The 18,773-nt window shown below is 39.6% G+C and overlaps 1 protein-coding gene across 1 annotated transcript in view; it reads left to right on the top strand.

Annotated features, from left to right (window-relative positions):
• WDFY3 (WD repeat and FYVE domain containing 3) overlaps positions 1-18,773 on the top strand; it is a 205,107-nt gene that overhangs the window by 166,857 nt on the left and 19,477 nt on the right. The window contains exons 43-51 of the mRNA XM_075284587.1: positions 260-337; positions 2,499-2,726; positions 3,246-3,308; positions 6,146-6,314; positions 6,987-7,150; positions 8,336-8,484; positions 8,628-8,748; positions 16,319-16,404; positions 16,680-16,760. Of these exons, the coding sequence (XP_075140688.1) occupies positions 260-337; positions 2,499-2,726; positions 3,246-3,308; positions 6,146-6,314; positions 6,987-7,150; positions 8,336-8,484; positions 8,628-8,748; positions 16,319-16,404; positions 16,680-16,760 (1,139 nt within the window). The remainder of the gene's footprint in view (positions 1-259; positions 338-2,498; positions 2,727-3,245; positions 3,309-6,145; positions 6,315-6,986; positions 7,151-8,335; positions 8,485-8,627; positions 8,749-16,318; positions 16,405-16,679; positions 16,761-18,773) is intronic.

Below are 18,773 nucleotides of genomic sequence, written 5' to 3'. Positions count from 1 at the left end.
AAGTTAGCATTTCTTAAAATTGGCAATTATTTTTTACCACTTTCACATCTCAAACATCTTTTCCTTTGCAGTTTATAACATTGCACATATTTGCTATTATGCTATAGTTTTAGGAAGATATTGGCTGCGTATTGGAGATACTTAGGATAATGTTTTCAGCTTTCATTAGTCACGACCAGGTTGCATTAGTAAATTCTTGTGAGAACACAATGAAACATTGCTAGTAATGTGCTGTGCCTGTATTTATTCTGTTACCAAGGAGATCTCCCAATGGATATTCACACACATTGCAGTTGTACGTGACCTCGTGGATATGCAGTATAAAGAATACCAAGAGGTAAGGGCAGATTGGCTCTTTACTTTACAGAACATTTCTTTTGCGACCATGCTGTGCATAGGTTGCAACATTAAACATGAAATTGATTCAGCCCTCTGTATTTTGCTTTTTTACAATAATGTTTTTTATTTGTTTTTATGGTCGACTGAGGTGAGGTGTAAAATAAAAAAATTAAAAAAATCATACTCTCCTTACATGAAGCTCCATTTATAAGCAGACTGCGCCCTTTCAGTCTTGTCAGGGTTCCATTGTGTGTTGGAAGCTCTGAGGCCCACATGACCACTGAGATCAATCAGTGGCCTCAATGGTTACTGGTATTGGACCTGGTGGCATTACTCAATGGTTACACGTGAGCCTCAGGACTCTCACCAACTTGGCCCCGACACAAAGGGTACCAGCGATAGACACCTGAACTTTGGGGACATGTGAGTATGCGAATGGGTTTTTTTTCTTCTTTTTTTTCTTCCTTTTTTTTCTTTTCCAATTCATGAACAACAATATCAAGGTTCTTCCAAGGTCTTGTTTATTAACAATACAAAAAGCAAAAGTATTTTGTATTTGAGAATATACATATAAACAAAGAAATTAAGGGAATGAATCTAAAACAGTGTTTCTTAATCTTTGAGACACCCCCACCCCATATATTTTTTTGATGAGGAGCAGGTTGTCCACAGGCATCTTGGATACTATTCTCCATAATGTCTTAGTAAATGACGTTCTTGTCTCAAAGGATATAATTTGCCACATATTGCTTCACCCATGAAGGCCTGCTCCAATGCAGATTGGCACAGGAACTTGCAGGTGCATGATATTTCCAAGAGGAAGTGGCTTGTTAAGGGAAATGTTGAGGCCCAGGAATGGAGGCTTAACATATGAAGTATCTATGCCAACCATCAGAGAACTGCACATTTACTGCATTATCTGTGGTTAGGATATTTTTGATGGTCTATTTCCCTGATGAACCTAGTACCCTGATAAGTACCCTGGGAAACGCGTTGTTAGAGTGGGATTAAGATAGAGGGGACCCCATACAAATTAGTGCAGGCAGGATACATATATTCTGCTATGTGGTAGCGCAGTCCAACGTTATACTGTGTATAGTAGGACAACATAGGCGTTCTAGGATAGCAGTCACTTTGTATCTGACCCATTATAGTGATGTGATAATCACTGGTAGAAATTATATGCGCTATTTAAGTCATCTGAGCTGGCGTGAATTTATAATTAAAACTATAATAGTGTCGCTGGATGGATGTTATAGATTTCATCACACATCCACGGACTAAAAAAATAATCTTAACAACCCTATAATAGGTTACTAATAGGAGACCCTATCATATAGAGACCATTTTTTTTCTTTTGTATATCTGGGATCCTTTTAATCATAACTAATAGAAGTTGAGTTTTATTTATTTTTTCTTATTGGGTGTATTCAGCCATCGATACACTGAGTAATTTTTGACTTTAGTGATAGTTGTACAAATATACACATATAAATTTTACATCACCCAATTACAAACCAGATGGGATTTCTAAACTTCATGTGCTGCTGTTCTACACACAGATATAGTCAGTACTACACACGTATCTATTTAGTTCGGAATAAGTAACCATGAAAACCATTAAAGCTTACCTTTACTTATAAAATAGCATTTCATAAATGAATAGTACATGTGAATATATGAAACTTTGAAATATATCTTTTTATATAAGTCTGTTTCCTTCTGCACTTATTATGTTGCTCTCCTCCTTCTTATCTCCACTTAACCTGTTTACATACAGTCTGGATCCATATCCATCTCACAAACAGGAGTGTATGGAGAGGGGAAAGAGAAGGCTGCTGCCAGCTTGTTAATCGAGTTATTGCTTCATTCTGTATAGTGGTAGAGTCTTATCTAGGAATTTCTGTCTTTTGCAGTAGCCTACGCATGCTCCCTCACCTCTCCATAGACTTTGATGTAAAACGTAAACCTAATAAGTGGAAAAGGAATTCTATTTCTTTAATAACTTCCATTACAATGTTTTTATTATATTCACATGTACATCTGTTTTATTAAAAGTTGTTGCAACGTTGATCTTTTATATAGAAACTCTACTATGTAGTTGTTGCAAAGCATTTGACTTCCAAAAGAAGATCCTTACTATGCTTTCATATTATCAGCGTCAACAAAATGCCTTGAAATACGTCACCGAGGAATGGAATCAGATTGAGTATGAACTCCTGAGAGAACGAGGACTGTGGGGACCACCCATTGGTTCTCACCTGGATAAATGGATGCTGGAGATGACCGAGGGGCCTTGTAGAATGAGGAAGAAAGTTGTGAGAAATGACATGTTCTACATTCACTATCCTTACATTCCTGAAATGGAGCAAGATACTAACACAATGGTAAGCATCCTCATAAGTAGAGATCCTAGGAACGCTCTGTATTATATTTTACTGTTGAGGAATATAAGTGTAGAGTATACACTATTTTCAATATATTTGCATTTCTTACATCTGTTACTTCAGTGATAGGCTTCATGTCCCACTTTAAGACAAAAAGCTAGAGATCTTTGATTTTAGACATTATAATGATGTTTTTGGATTATAATAAATAGCTAGGCTAATGAATAACATATAGAAGTGCAAAATGGATGCCTTCATATCATCCGAAGGTTTCACAACGAAATTCCACTTTCAGGCACTGCCATGTTTGCATTGGATGGATTACCTAATGAAGTAATATTAAATACAGTACTTGTGAAAACTTTATGGCCTTGTTAACAAGTAACTGGCCACAGAGCTGACAGGACAGAATTCTGTGATCCCCTATGTACAATAGTCAATCTATATCAATAGTATGTAATTATTAATAGACGTATACTGTACCCTGCTGATGTTTATACTTAATACCCAATTTTTTAGTCTGACTTTCCATGTACACAACCTGAATCCTCTGATGTTGTCCTCATGGTAACGTTTGAGAAGGTAAAATCTTAGTAAAGAAATTGTCTGTACTAGAGCATGTTCTAACAAAGTGTTCTGAAGCTTGTCATTCAGGCTGCTCTGCATATGTATAATAACCCAACTAGTATCTCCACCTTGGTGCCCTTGAGCTCACGAGTTCCACTCTGAAAATGAGTGCAATGAATAGACCACATGCCTGTACCTAGAGACCAAATGACTCGCTGTTTATAGAAGCCTTGAATGGAAGGATCCCACTACATAGTTTATTTTTATTTTGTGAGTGACATTAAAGGTGGTGCCAGATTTACATAACTAAAGGCATTGTAACGGCAATAAAAATAGGCATTGTTATGCCTACAATAGCCACAAAGAACACAAAGCAAAATTATCGATGCATTTGTGCTAGTTTGCTAGTATGAATACACTGAAAAATACAGCTCTCAGACCATATGACATATTTATGAAGCTGCGCTCTGCAGGTTTTTCCAACATGTATAAATGTCGCACAAGGTATAAATGAACTCATTTTAGCCAAATTTTCTCATAATAGTGTCATGTTTGATCTGAGATGGTTTTAAAATAAATTTTTTTTGTTGTTGTTGTTGTTGTTAAACATGGTATCTAATATGTAGGCAGCAAGTTTTAGAGCAGGAGGAGATGAGTAGAATGATATATAGCTTGTGGGGAAAAAAAGGTTAAGATCAGTGGCCATACTTTTTCCAGCAGGCCCCTTTCTTGGGCCCAAAACGGTAGAATGCCATATAGACCAATATTTACACACAGTATAATGTCACATAGCAGTCCCTCCACACAGTAGAATGATTCACAGTAACCCTAACTATTATTATACACCAGGAAGGAAGGGGGTATAATGATCAGAGGCCCAGATAAGGTGAAAAACAGTGTTGCTCACCGCCCCAGTGCGGGTCTTTGGGTCACTTCAGTGACGTCACAGACGGGGGTTTACACTGGTGTTATTATGTGCTTTGGCACAGGTCCAATCCATGTGACGTCTGTGACGTCATTGAAGATACCCACGCCGGAGCAAAGAGAGTATAATAGCAGTTTCAGATGGAGCATATATCGTGCGAATAAAACTGCTAGGCAAACCTTGTGAGACAAATCTCACATGGCTCACCTAACTAATACTTTTGCCACAGCCCTAATTCACAATCCACGCTCCTGCTCTCTACCGCCTCCACTACCCCTTCAGCCTTCCAGGGGGCCTTGTGCATCCCATATGACTTCCATGTCAGCGACATCCAGACATACAACACTGCCTGGAGGACTGAAGGGGAAGCAGAGGTGGCCGATGGCAGCAGTGGCTCTTTACCTTCTGCATTTAAAAAAAAAAAAAAGCAAAAAAAAAAGCAGGGATCCACAAGCCCCCTAAGGTCATGGGCCTTGTAGTAGCTGCTATAGCAGTAGTTCCACCACTATATCTTCTTTCTAGCTTTACAGGTTTGGTTGATTGGATATCTTCTACCTCTTTGCATGATTTTATTTTATTGCAGGGCTCACCTCACACTTCCTTTATGTCCATCCTGCAGGCACATATTTTTGAATACAACGATTTTCAGCATTTTTAGAGAACAGACTGCTTTTTAAACCTACCTTTCTTGTGCTTTAGTACATATTACAGAAATAAAGCTTTAATTTGTTATGCAGATAATCTTTATGGTGTCCTGCACACCACACCAGTGCTTAGAGCTGCATAAGGACTTATCTCATGGTACTTTTCATCATGCCATTCTGATATAGTGTGTGTGTGTGTGTGTGTGTGTGTATATATATATATATATATATATATATATATATATATATGTTACAGTGAGAGCTCACAAATTCCTTGTACTGCAGTGTCCTACTTGCAATGTCCAGCATAGGAACTTTTCAACTGATATGGTTATTTTCATCAAGGGTACCACTTACTACTGATAAATATAGACTCGTCAATACTAACTAATGAAGTAAAATGCAATACAATGGCCATTTTGCACATTCACTTTCAAAATCTGTGAATGATGTTACAATGCCTTTAAGTATAGATGTTGGCTAGGACCCGGATGCCGCTGCGCTGCATTATACGTTCATTTTCAGAGATGTGGGAAGTATTTCTTGCAGCTTCTGCATGAGCTAACGGCTACTCTGAGCACTTAGTCTAGATCCTCACCCTCTGTATATAGTGTATTTCACACTGGCTGCTACTGGTGGGTCTAGCCAGCAGTCACCTGCTGTATGCTGTACACTGCCCCTTTGTGCCTGTGGGAATACCAGGGCGCTGAAATAATGTTTGTTTCCACAGCATGAAAAGATGGTTTATTTGATGCAGCCCATACCAAACATGCCTGGCTGATCTACTATAGAAACTAGCAACATTTAACTTACAAAAGGATTCTGGGCAAAGTGTCCTGCATTCTTTAGTGCTGAAGATTTTACCCTTCATTTTTAGAAGCATAGTTTGTTAGTGAGAAGTCATGAGACCATGGGCCAGTGCCACATACGTGACCTATTACCACTAGAGGTTTAGATGCGGACACCTTTTTAGATTCCAATCCTATTTATGCTGCAAAATGTGTTCAGCAAAGGCAGACTAAGAATTGCTTAGGTATGGTGTATTACACAAAGTGGAGTACATTGCACTATTGGCACTTGGGAAATGTGTATGAATCCTTACTGTCACTTAACTAGTAAACCCCGCTGTACATCTGCACAGCCAGTGGTAGTTTATTCGCTCCTTTTTTTGTGACTCTGACCATAAATAAGCTGTAATTGGGAGAGTATATAACCGTGCCATATAGTCTTTTTGTGCTCAAGTTAATATATATGTCTGCTTATTTTTTATATGTACAACACAGAAACCTGCCCGTTACCGCCGTGCCATTAGCTATGACAGTAAAGATTATTACATGCGCCTAATGCCAGGGAACCCAGCAGTGTTTCAGGATACAGTGGAGGAAAGCTCAGAAGGAGAAGCTGCTCAGCATGAGCCAGAACACGGAGAAGACACCATTGCCAAAGTAAAAGGTAACAAAACATGAGGAGCAATTTACCAACGAGAACCTAGTATTACAGTCTATAAGACTCTCTCATCTCATCAGGTCATTTACCTGGAATACTACATACAGGTCGATCCAAGCAGGCAATAAAGGCATCAGATGGTTACTTTGTGACTGGAAGTGCTTTATGTAGTTTTATGCATACACTGTAATGAACAGCTATCAAGTCCTCTATGAAACTACACTTGACAGGTTATTTTAAAGGGGCTCCCAAAATTTACTATTAAAGGCCACGGGTAGGCCATCAATATGTGGATGACTGTGGTCTGCTTCCAGGAACTTCACACATTGCAAAATGAAGGGACCACAATACCAGTCCTTAACTGGCATGCCTGGTTCTGTAGCTTCACTGGTCTTCCCAGTGTTGGGTATGGCATTTGAGGGCTGTGGCACTAAGCAAAATTAAGCAGTAATTTTATAAAGCAGTAATTATATATAATATATAATATATATATATATATATAATATATATATAATATATATATATATAATATAAAGCAATTTTATTAAGCAGTAATTTTATATTTTAAAAATAAAATAGTGTAAATAAATTTACCCAATTTCTCAGTTTCCTGTAGTACAGTCTAAATTTTGTTCTTAGGTGGAAACTTGAAAGTTGAAAATATTGTAATTCTTTCAGGCCTTGTAAAAGCACCTCTTAAGCGATCAAGATCTGCTCCTGACGGTGGTGAAGATGAGAACCAGGAGCTCTTACAAGACCAACTAAGTGAAGGCTCTTCCATAGATGAGGAAGAGAAGATGGACAGCACCACCCTTCTGAGGCTTCTTGAGGAAGGCGAGAAGGTAGTGTGAATGGCTTTGTAATTGTACTTTTTTTTTTCCTTGAGTCAGTCTGAGGGCTAGTTCACACGTGGGCAAAGGGGCAGATTTTGACAGCGGATTTAGCTTCAAAATCCGCCCCTTACAATGGTGGTCTATTCAGACCGCCAGGCTTCTTTTTTCCGCTAGCGGCGGGCTGCTGCTAGCGGAGAAAAGAAGCGACCTGCCCTATCTTCAAAGAAAAAAGTAGTATTAAGTGGTTCACTTACCAATTTTAGCATAGAAGGCTTCAGGGTGTGAGATGCCGGCTTTGGGACCCGCAAAACTTTTTAAATATTGAAGAACAAGAAAGGATTGGAATCTTCCACACCTGGCTTCTTAATAAAACGTAGCCTTTATTCCATTTCCAAGGTTAAAAAATATATACACAAGACATAGTGAAAAGTTTGAGAAAAAACATTGTATCCCGAAACGCGTTAGACCTGCGATTTTTTAATCTTTTGCACGATGTTTTTTCTCAAACTTCTCACTATCTTCTTCAGGCGGAAGCCGCGCGGGCAGCACGCGGGCAGCACCCTCCTATGTCGGCTCATTCATTTGAGCCGACAGCGGAAGGGAAAGCCGCGACCACAATGGTCACGGCAGGCGGGTTTTGACCAGAGAGAGACGCGGCTCGCCGCGGCTCTCTCGGTGTCAAAACCCGCGCGGGCAGTTCACGTGTGAACTAGCCCTGAGATCTGAAATTTGCTCACTGTTAGAAACTGAATCCAAAGACTAAGAGGTAGAGTAATTGTTATACATGTTTTAAAACTCTACCTCCCTATTCCAAGTTTTTTAAAATGTTTTATTATTCTGTTTATTAAGCTTTCAAGCTCACAGGTATACAACGCCCATTGGAGAATACTCTCTCAGACTACGCATTATAAAACGAAATGAAATACAAAATTAGAAGAAAACTTACAGAAAGATAATATATACTCCCCATCTGTAATATTCGTTTTGTTGTCCATTTACTTTTTATTCAGCACTTTACAATTATGTAGACAATGTTGCCACCTATTGGTGAAAATGTCATAGTGAATACAATATACCAGTTTGCATCATGAGAAAATCATTCTTTTATTTTGGCAATACTGTGATATAGTTTATTTATATAACTTTAATATCATTTCTTCTGTTTACTTACAACATCTTGTGAATGACTTTTAGATTCAGCACATGTACCGCTGTGCAAGGGTTCAAGGCCTAGACACAGGTGAAGGACTCCTGCTGTTTGGCAAAGAACATTTCTATGTTGTTGATGGGTTTACACTGACAGCAAACAGGGAAATTCGGGATATTGAAACTCTACCAGTAAAGTAAGTAACTCTTTAAATCTCTAAAAACAATGTTTGTAACTTTTGCCTTCATTACAAGATGGCACTATTGTTACTTGATGGTTTTTATAACATAGGTTATACAGCATATATTTTATTAATTTTAATGGACATTCTTATATTAGCATGCATGAGCCAATCATTCCCCGGGGAGCAAGACAAGGACCCAGCCAACTAAGAAGAACTTGCAGCATTTTTGCCTATGAAGATATCAAAGAGGTTCATAAACGAAGATATCTTTTACAGGTTGGTTTGTTTGTATGATGTAGGTGTGTTTCTATGGCTATGAGTTATATGTGTTATTGTTGATGTATCAAGAAGCCTTGATTTAGGGAGTCATGTAAAAATCAGTTTTATATCGCCCGAAAAGGGCGAAAAATGCGGAGAAAAAATACACTACTTGCAATGCTTTTCTCTCTACATTTTTTAATCAGAGAGGGGAACGGAATACCCGAACGTAGTGCAAGCACTGGTTGAACCCAGTGTCAGACTAAGACTTATCCCTTATCCACAGGATAGGGTTTAATTGTTCTGGGAATCCCAACTGTTGGAATCCAAATTTACTATGTGAATGGAGTGGTTGATGAGCATGCGTTGCCCTCACACCATGCACGTCTATGGGATTAATGTGATAGCAATTTACATCAGTTCAATAGTGAAGTGATAGCTGCCAGTGGCAAACCTCTGACTCTTGTGACGCATACTATCAACTATACAAACACTAAGAAATGCAGACTTGGAGGTATCTGGAAGCATTCCTTAGTTACCAGTCAGTGTCTGGGGCCTTCAGTTCACAGCAGACTTGCAATGAGTCTTAGAGCACGAAATGGGCAGGAAGGGTTCACACTATTCAGTTTTCTTCATCTGAACTCTACATTATTTATTTCCTATCGACAGGACAGGTGATAATTCCTGATATTAAGTACTGATACTGTATTTTGTGACCTCTTCATAAAGCTTCCAAAATGTTAACGTAACACAGTCCTTAAGTTGTGTAGTGTTATGTTTTCCATATACACCAATTCCATTAGTACCTTCTATATTTCTACTTCGCTATCTGGCTATGTGTTTGGTTTTTTTTGTTGTTCTTGTGGCATTCTTTCCTGGTTTTCTGCATGATGTGTGTACAGCCATCCATGCATTTGTTACTGTATTAGTCCCCACTCTGAAATATTGTACATGTACACTACTCTAGTACTTACAAACAAGTATCGTGGAAATTTGCTCTGTAAATTTACAGTAACTGGTGCCTGCTATTAACATTTGTTAACAGCAAACTCAAAATGCACATCTTGGCCTTACTGTCTTCATATGTAAATGTTATATACTGTATTCTGACACTTAGCCGACAGCTGCACATATTTTCTGCACCCATAAATACATATGCGATTGCGCATTGACTGCTAGCCGTCATTGACCAGCTGTCCGTTCTGGGAGACAGACTGCACATGGTTGTGTGCCTGATAAATATTTAGTGATTGTTAAGAGGAGCGTTTTACTATTCCACTGTTCTACAACAAATCTATATGCTACTAATGATGTATCCCAAAATACATTCATAATATACTAAAATTGTGTTTTAGTATGTAGAAATAAATGCTAATCCTATTTAATGAGGTCTACCAAAAATTACATTTGTCAAAAGCTTGCATAATTTTTCACATAGGATATTTAATTAATTAATTAATCAATCAATTAAGGCACAAATGTCAAACACATGGCCCAGACTCTGCTGCTTTAATGGTGTAGCTGCATTGGGCCCCCTTAAGCTTCCCAGTTTGTTCTGTCCTCGGCCAGAAGGTCCCCCGCACTCTATACTGGAAGTGCTGTTCGGCCAAAGACAGAACAAATAGCTATAGGGGTCATAGCGGTTGCGGGAAGAGGCAAGTATAAAATTAAGTATGTAATTTTATGCGGTTTGGGGCTGGGATAACTATTATTTATTGGGGACACCAAACTCTATGTTTGAGTGGCGCTATTATCTGTACAGAGGGATATTTCAGACACTGTTACCTGTGTGCAGTGGGCACTATTACCTGTAGGGGGGATAATTAGGACACTATTACCTGTATGTGGTGGGGCCTATTATGATGTGACCCTCACCAAATTGAGTTTGACACCCCTAGCAGATCTAATAGGTTATTTGTCCCTAAGCAGCATTTATAGAGCAGAGGGCATCCCATAGTAAAATTCTAAGTGAGCTACCCACGTGGCACTGGATCTGTGCCACTACATTTGGGGACGAGATAGTGCATGCTTATATTCTGCTACCTGCACGTTACAAATGCCTTCCAGAAATAGACCCTAGTAGTAGTAATATGGTTCTCTACCTTTTGAGAGAAACACTTGTGTATTTTCATGGTAACTAATATTGTGCCAGAGCCTGGATCCTGCATTGTATCAACTGGGGGCTCTCTTAAGGGCTCGTTCACATCTGCGCCTGGTCTCCGTTCTGCAGGTTTCCATTTCCTGCACAAAACAGAGGCAGGATACGGAAAACTGCAGGACTCTTTCTCATCCATTCATTTGAATGGGTTTGAAAGCTGTCCGGACGTGAGCGGCGGTGAGCGTTTTATGCTCTCCACCGCGAAACCGTTTTTTAAAACCCGAACACAGAGTCGCACATGCAGTACTCTGTGTCCGGATTTAAAAAAACGGTTTCGCAGCGGAGAGCATAAAACGCTCACGGCCGGACCCAGTCTGTGGTTTCCGTCTTCTTGCATGCAGAAGACGGAAACCACAGAATGGAGTGCTGAACGCAGGTGTGAACCTAGCGTAGTACATTATATGACTGAATTAACCGGTTAAGGACCAGGCCCAAAAGTATGTTAAAGACCAGGCCTTTTTTTTCAAAACTGACGTGTCACTTTAAATGGCAATAACTTTGAGACGGTTTAACTTACACAAATGATTTTGAGACTGTTTTTTTCGTAACACATTATACTTCATGTTAGTGGTAAATATTAATCAATATTTTTGTATTTATTTATAAAAAAACTAGGAAATTTGATGGAAATTTGGAAAAAATTGCAATTTTCAAAATGTGAAATTCTCTGCTTTTCAGGCAGATAGTCATACCACCCAAATACATGAATAAATATTATCTCCCATATCTGCTTTATATCGGCATCATCTTTTGATTGTCTTTTTATTTATTTTGGACGTTACAAGGCTTACAAGTGTAACAGCGATTTTCTAGATTTGCTAGAAAATTCTCCAAACCAATTTTTTAGGGACCGCTTCAGTTCTGTAAGGAATTATAAAGGCCTGTATAATAGAACCCCCATAAATCACCCCATTTTCAAAACTACACCCCTCAAATTATTCAAAACAGCATTTGGGATGTTTGTTAACCCTTTAAGTTTTTCATAAGAATAAACATAATATGGAAGTGAAATTTAGACATTTCATTTTTTTTCATTAATACATTCATTTAGACCTAAAATTAACACATTCACAAAGGGTTAAAGGAGAAAATGCATCTCACATTTTGTTATGCAATTTCTCCCGTACACAGAAATACCCCACATGTGGGCGTAAACTGATTTTTTGGGCACACGGCAGTGCATGGAAGGGAAGGAGCGACACTGGGGGTGTGAACAGCAGATTTTGCTGGAATAATTTTCAGGCATCATGCCTCATTTGCAGAGCCCCTAGAGTACCAAAACAATGGAAACCCTCCAAAAGTGACCCCATTTTAGAATCTACACCCCTCACAGAATTCATCAAGGGGTATAGTCAGCATTTTGACCCTACAGTTGTTTCACAGATTTTACTAACATTGGGATGTGTAAATGAAAAATTACTAAAATGTCACTTTATCCCCAAAGTTTTAATTTTCACAAGGGGTTAAAGGAGAAAAAGTCCCCCCACAGTTTGTTAAACAATTTCTCCTGAACACGGCAATACCCCATGTGTGGCCATATTCTGCTGTATGGGGACATGGCGGGGCTTGGAATGGAAACAGCGCTATTTGGCTTTTGGATGGCAGATTTTGCTGGAATAATTTTAGGTGCCATGTCGCATTAGCAGAGCCCCTAGAGGACCAATACAGTGGAAACCCCCTAAAAGTGACCCCATTTGGGAAACTACACCCCCCACAGAACATATCAAAGGGTAGAGTGAGCATTTTGACCCTACAGCTGTTTCACAGATTTTATTAACATTGGGACATGAAAATGAAAAATTACTTTTTTTTCCAATAAACTGTCAATTTAGCCCCACATTTTTCATTTTCACAAGAGGATAAAGGGGAAAAAGCTCCATAAAGTTTGTTAAACAATTTCTCCTGAACACAGAAATGCCCCATATGTGGCCATAATCTGCTGTATGGGAACATTGCGGGGCTCAGAATGGAAAGAGCGCTATTTGGCTTTTGAAGGACAGATTTTGCTGGAATATTTTTCAAGTCCCATGTCGCATTTGCAGAGCCCCTAAAGTATCAATATAGTGGAAACCCCCTAAAAGTGACCCCATTTTGGAAACTACACCCCTCATAGAATTTATCTAGGGGTTTGGTGAGCATTTTGGCCTCACAGCTGTTTCACAGATTTTATTAACATTGGGACGTAAAAATGAAAAATTACTTTTTTTTCACAATGAATCGTCCATTTAGCGCCATATTTTTAATTTTGCAAGTAGTTAAAGAATTAAAAGCCCCCCACAGTTTGTTACACAATTTCTCCTGAACACGGCAATACCCCATATGTGGCCATAATCTGCTGTATGGGTACATGATGGGGCTCAGAATGGAAAGAGCGCTATTTGGATTTTGGAGGGCAGATGTGGCTGGAATAGTTTTCTCGTGCCATGTCGCATTTGCAGAGCCCCTAAAGTATCAATACAATGGAAACCCCTCAAAAGTGACCCCATTTTATAAACTACACCTGTCAAGGAATGAATCAAGGGGTATTATCATTTTGTGCCTAAAATGCTTCCAAAAAATGAATGTCCAAAATGAAAATTGAAATTTTGAAAGAAATATGCCATTTTGGTGCCCAATACGTTGCACCCACTTTGTGTTGTCAGAGACCTGCACTCCTGAAACTATTAAGGGGCCATCCCGGGGGTCAAAAAATGATATATGTGGGTGTAAACTGCTGCTTGGGCACACAGCAGGGCTCAGAAGGGAAGGAGCACTGCGCTTTTTAGCTTTTGGGGTACAGATTTAGAGGGACTTTCTGGGGGCCATGTTCCTTTTGGAGAGACCTGGAGGTAACTGTAAACCCCATTTTGTAGGGGCAAGTTTAGGGTCCCTGCAAAAGTGTCATTTTTTTAACCCTTGAGTGTTGCATTTATTTAGTTTCCAGAAATGAAATCGCAACTGATAATGAGAAGTTAAAAATGAAAAATTTCCAGAGATTCGCCATTTCAGTACCCGATATGTTGTGCCCGACTTATGTCAGCAGAGACACTCCAAAAACTGGTAAGCGGGTGGTATCCCGGGCACAACAGCTTTCAGAGAGTTCATCTCTGATACAAGGCGGGCACAACATATTACGCACTGAAATGACGGATTCCTGGAAAAATGGTCATTTTCAGTTCTCACAATCATCTGCGTATTCATTTATGGATAATAAGTTATAGCAAAACTTGGGGGCTAAAAATGCTCTCTGTACCCCTGGATAAATCCTTCAGGGGTGTAGTTTCCAAAATAAGGTCACATATCAGGGGATTCCACTTTACTGGCGTTTCAGCTCTACAAAAGTGTCATGGCATCCAAAAACCAAACCGTCTGGGCTCCAAAAACCCAATAACCCTTCTTCCCTTCTGTGTCCGGCTGTGCCCTAATATCAGTTTATTCCCACATATGACATTACGTCCGTTATCCCGGGTACACCAGTGTCATACATGTGTCAAACGTGTCATAAACTGCAGTTTGGGCACACCGCAGGGCGCAGAAGGGAAGGAGCGCGATGAGGCTTTTGGAGTACAGATTCAGATGTTTGGTATCTGGACGCCATGTCATGTTTGTAGAGCCTGTAAGGTACCAGAAAAGTGGATTCCCCAAAGGAGTGACCCCATTTTGAAAACTGCACCCCTCAAAGAATTTATCAGGGAGTGTAGTGAGTATTAGTATCCCGGACGTGACTGCACAGCGGATGGCGAAGAGGGAATATATAAGCTGTGTGGAGGACATTGGGGACACCAAATTCCCTACTATGTCCCAGTAGCTCCTATGATTGGGGGAGTCACTCTGGGGGTCACTTTGGGGGTCACTTCTGGTGTCTGTTCTCTCATAAGCTGTAAATCTGGGGTGTCCACTGATATTCGCTCACACCGCGTATGTATTCCCTTCCTGACGCCGCCAGTTGTATTCTAATGATTTGGCGATTTGGCGTGATTTTGTCTTCACATTGCTAGATGCTATATTTTCTTTATTCTTTTGGTGACGCAGCCATATAAGGGCTTGTTGTTTGCGGGATGTGATGTATTTTGTAATGACACCATTTTTGGGTGCCTACAACATACTGAATACATTTTATTAACTCTTTCTTGCTGGATTTAAAAAAAAAAAAAAAAATCAATCCTGGCATTGAGTTGTACCCTTTAAATTTTGCGCCATGCAGCGTACAGTATAAGTAACATGTAGCCTTTATTCTGCGGGTCGGTACGGTTACGGCGATACCTCATTTATAGTATTTTTTTATGCGATACTAATTCTGCAGAACAAAAACACATTTGGGGACATAAATCAGTGATTTTTGCATCGCCATCTTCTGAGAGGCGTAACATTTTTATTTTTCGTTTGACAGTGTTGGTTGAGGGCTTATTTTTTGCGGGACAACCTGCGCTTTTTATTGGTACTATTGTGGGGTGCATATGATTTTTTGATCACTTTTTATAGCATATTTTGTAAGGTGATATGGTGAAAAATCATTACTTCCGGCGGGTTTTTTCCGTTTTTTTTTTTTTCCAGATGTACACCGTATACATTAAATATTATTTCACTTTTATTGTACAGGTTGTTACGGACGCGGCGATACCAAATATGCATTGTTTTTATTAATTTTTAGTACTTTTTTTTTATATAATTCATTTTGTATAGAGAAAAAGGGATTTTTGGGCTTTATAACTTTATTACTTTTTTCATACACTTTATTTTTTTTTAACTTTTTTTTTTTTTACTTTTTCATGTGTCCCTTTAGGACACTTGAATCAGTTGATGCTTTGATGAAAGCATCAACTGATTCTGTATAGTAGCTTGCAGGACATGAGCCTGCTCGTGTCCTGCAAGCTGCAGAGGAAGTGAGACACATCGCTCACTTCCTCCATCGGTCGGCAGGATCAACCAGGTATGTGGGGGCTACGGTAGTCTGGGGTCACTGGCCAGACCCCAGACTACCTTTTACTGACATCGGCACCCCCCGATCTTGCCGCGGGGGGTGCCGATCAGCTTCAATCTGCGGCGGATCCCTTTCGATCGCGCTGTGATGTTTCATGGCACGATCGAAAGGGTTAAAACGTTCAGTCGGAACTGAGTCCGACTGAACGTTGTTGAGGGGGTGGTTAGGTGTTAGTAACACCTAACCCCTGCCCTCCCCCCGCCCCACCCCCTGCCTAGTGAGTCTATGAAGACCGGCCGTAAATTTACTATCGGCTGGTCTTAGAGACCAGGACTGCTGGCCGTAAATTTACGGCCAGCGGTCCTTAACCGGTTAAGGCATAGTGATGAGACCACTCTGTTCACCCCGTAGAAATACCTCTATGATGTATACTAAACAATGCTTTTCTCATATATTAACAGTTTTCTATAAAGTGTAATACTGAAAATTATTGTAACATCTGTTGTATTTTTTAATCCATCTCCTTGTAGCCAATAGCTGTTGAAGTCTTTTCAGCAGACGGACGCAACTATTTACTGGCTTTTCAAAAGGGAGTTCGAAACAAAGTTTACCAGAGGTGAGTCTACAATGAACATGACATGAAGGAAGTGATTTTATTCTTCTCTAGCATAGTAAAAGTGATTGGACTGAAATTTCTTGAAGTGGGTGTGCTTTAGGGTAGCCGCAATATCCTAAAATAGCTGAAGCTGCCACGTTGGTACCACTGGTATTTATTCACATCTTCATAGGGAGTTTCTGCCATTAGTTACATGACAAATTCTGTAGAGTGAAGTAGAAGAAAAAACAATGAAAAGATAAAACTTATCTGACAATTTTTTCCTCACCATGCAGGTTCTTGGCAGTTGTACCATCTTTAACAGACAGCTCAGAGTCTGTTTCCGGACAGCGTCCGAATACCAGTGTGGAGCAAGGGTAATGTATTTCCATACATACAATCTAGACATCCAATATTAAAGGGTCTGCCCAAGCTCTGCCATATTTTTGAGCCTGGAGACATATCCACAGAATGGATCATCAGTATCAAATTGTTGGTGCACAACATCTAGACCCGGCACTGATCAGCTTTACGGGCCTACCTCTGGTTCTGGATGGTATTCAATGGACCATTGTATTTTGCCAGTGCTGGAGTATTGCAGGTGAATGGAAGCAGAGCTGTAGTAGTAAGGTGTTGCTTCTGTACAGTGTATGGCACTTTATGCTACCGATTCAGACTCCATGTTATATCTTTTGATATGGGGTCCAGGTGTCGGAAACCCACATTCTAAGGATAGATAATCACTATTACAATCCCAGAAAATCCTTTTAAAAGGAAGCCACAATGTACATGTAGACACAGCTCCAGAAGATTTTTTTGTTCCATTATTTAGAATATTATGGTGGTTAGTGTTAAACTTTTAAATACCCCCATTTTAAGAATCTAGCATAGAAATATTTGGGCTGTTACATAAACTGAGCCTGTGCCACATATTTGCTATTATTATCCATTTTTAGACAGAAGTAATAAGTGAAGCACTTTGAACTGTTTGTAAGGTTCACATTGACAACAGGGAGAAGCCTTCCACTGTCTGTCGCTATAATCATCAAGGATGTATTCTGCCGCTGTTATCGCTGAAAACTAATAATTATATTGTCAGGGAAAAAATGAAGGGGACAAACAAGTGTTGTCTCATTCATCATTGAAAATTACTGAGCGCTCACAGGCGTCTTTTAATAAAAAGCAGAATTTATTACAGAAAAAGCTTGAACAGATCTTAGTTAATCTTTTCATAGCTATTGTGTATTTCTTAATTCGTATAGCCTTCATGGATTATCAGGAAGGCGGTCTTGTTATACAAAAGCTATAAGTCCATATCTTTGGGTTATTAATTTATTTATTAATTTATTTATTTTAACTCATTTTATTGAAGATTGTATTTCAAATACAAAATATAAAGCAAAATATGTACCAATGCACACACAAAGAGCAATTGAATATGTAAACACATAAGATGCCACAGCCCACCCCCAACACAGATAACACAAGGTGGCCCATCAAATAGGCATAATAAAAGGGGACAAATATGTAGAACATAGATAATACCGTACAATCCGATTATCAAGTAAGCAAAAACATGCTAATATAGGCATCAGAAAGAACACATCACAGAAGTATGAGAGGCTGTGGATACTCCAGGAGTCTTCCCACCTCTCACGGCATAAATGAATGTAAGGCAGTTCGCAGTGAGGGAGCTGTATATTGAATTACAGAGGAACTGCACCATGTCCCCCACAGCTTATGAAACTTCTGAGGACACCCCATCCCTTTATATAAAATTTGATTAAATGGAAGAACAGAGTTAAAGGGGTATTCCCACCTCACATACTCATCAGTCTACTGCTGTAAAATCTTCTTTCTTCCTGGTTTCTTGCATCATTTGGTGGGCGGGGTTTCACATGCAACCTGCTGTTTAGCTCTGCCCCCAAATTCGCGTGTAGCTCCGCCCACCCATATTGGACTATGAAGTACAGGCAGCAGCAACTCCATTCATTGTTACATACAGAGACTGCCTGTCTCTGCCAAAATGAACACAATTGAATTAGCTAGCCTGATAACTGGGAGAACAGAAGAAATGAAAGCAGCTCCTCTCCCCTATCTGAGAGCAGGAAGCTAGGTCACGTGGTGTAGACACAGGAATAGCTAGATACACAGGCTCGCTCCCCTGCACTTAGCCCCTCCTCCCTCCCCCCTGAGAGCAGCAGATACATCACTTGACTCATGAGCAGCTAAGTCAGGGCTGTGGCCACAAAGAATTGAATAAAGTAAGATAGTGGCCAAACAAAGCAGTTTTGCTGAAGCAGTGTATTTAGGAAAAGTCTTACATCCACATTAACAAGCAGTATAGATAGGATCCTTGTGATGGGACAACCCCTTTAATGAGTTTCTTC

Source organism: Leptodactylus fuscus, chromosome 1 (assembly GCF_031893055.1).
Source record: "Leptodactylus fuscus isolate aLepFus1 chromosome 1, aLepFus1.hap2, whole genome shotgun sequence".
Lineage (NCBI taxonomy): Eukaryota > Metazoa > Chordata > Amphibia > Anura > Leptodactylidae > Leptodactylus > Leptodactylus fuscus.
Note: the sequence above shows the minus strand (reverse complement) of the source record. Positions and strands in the feature narration are given on the sequence as shown.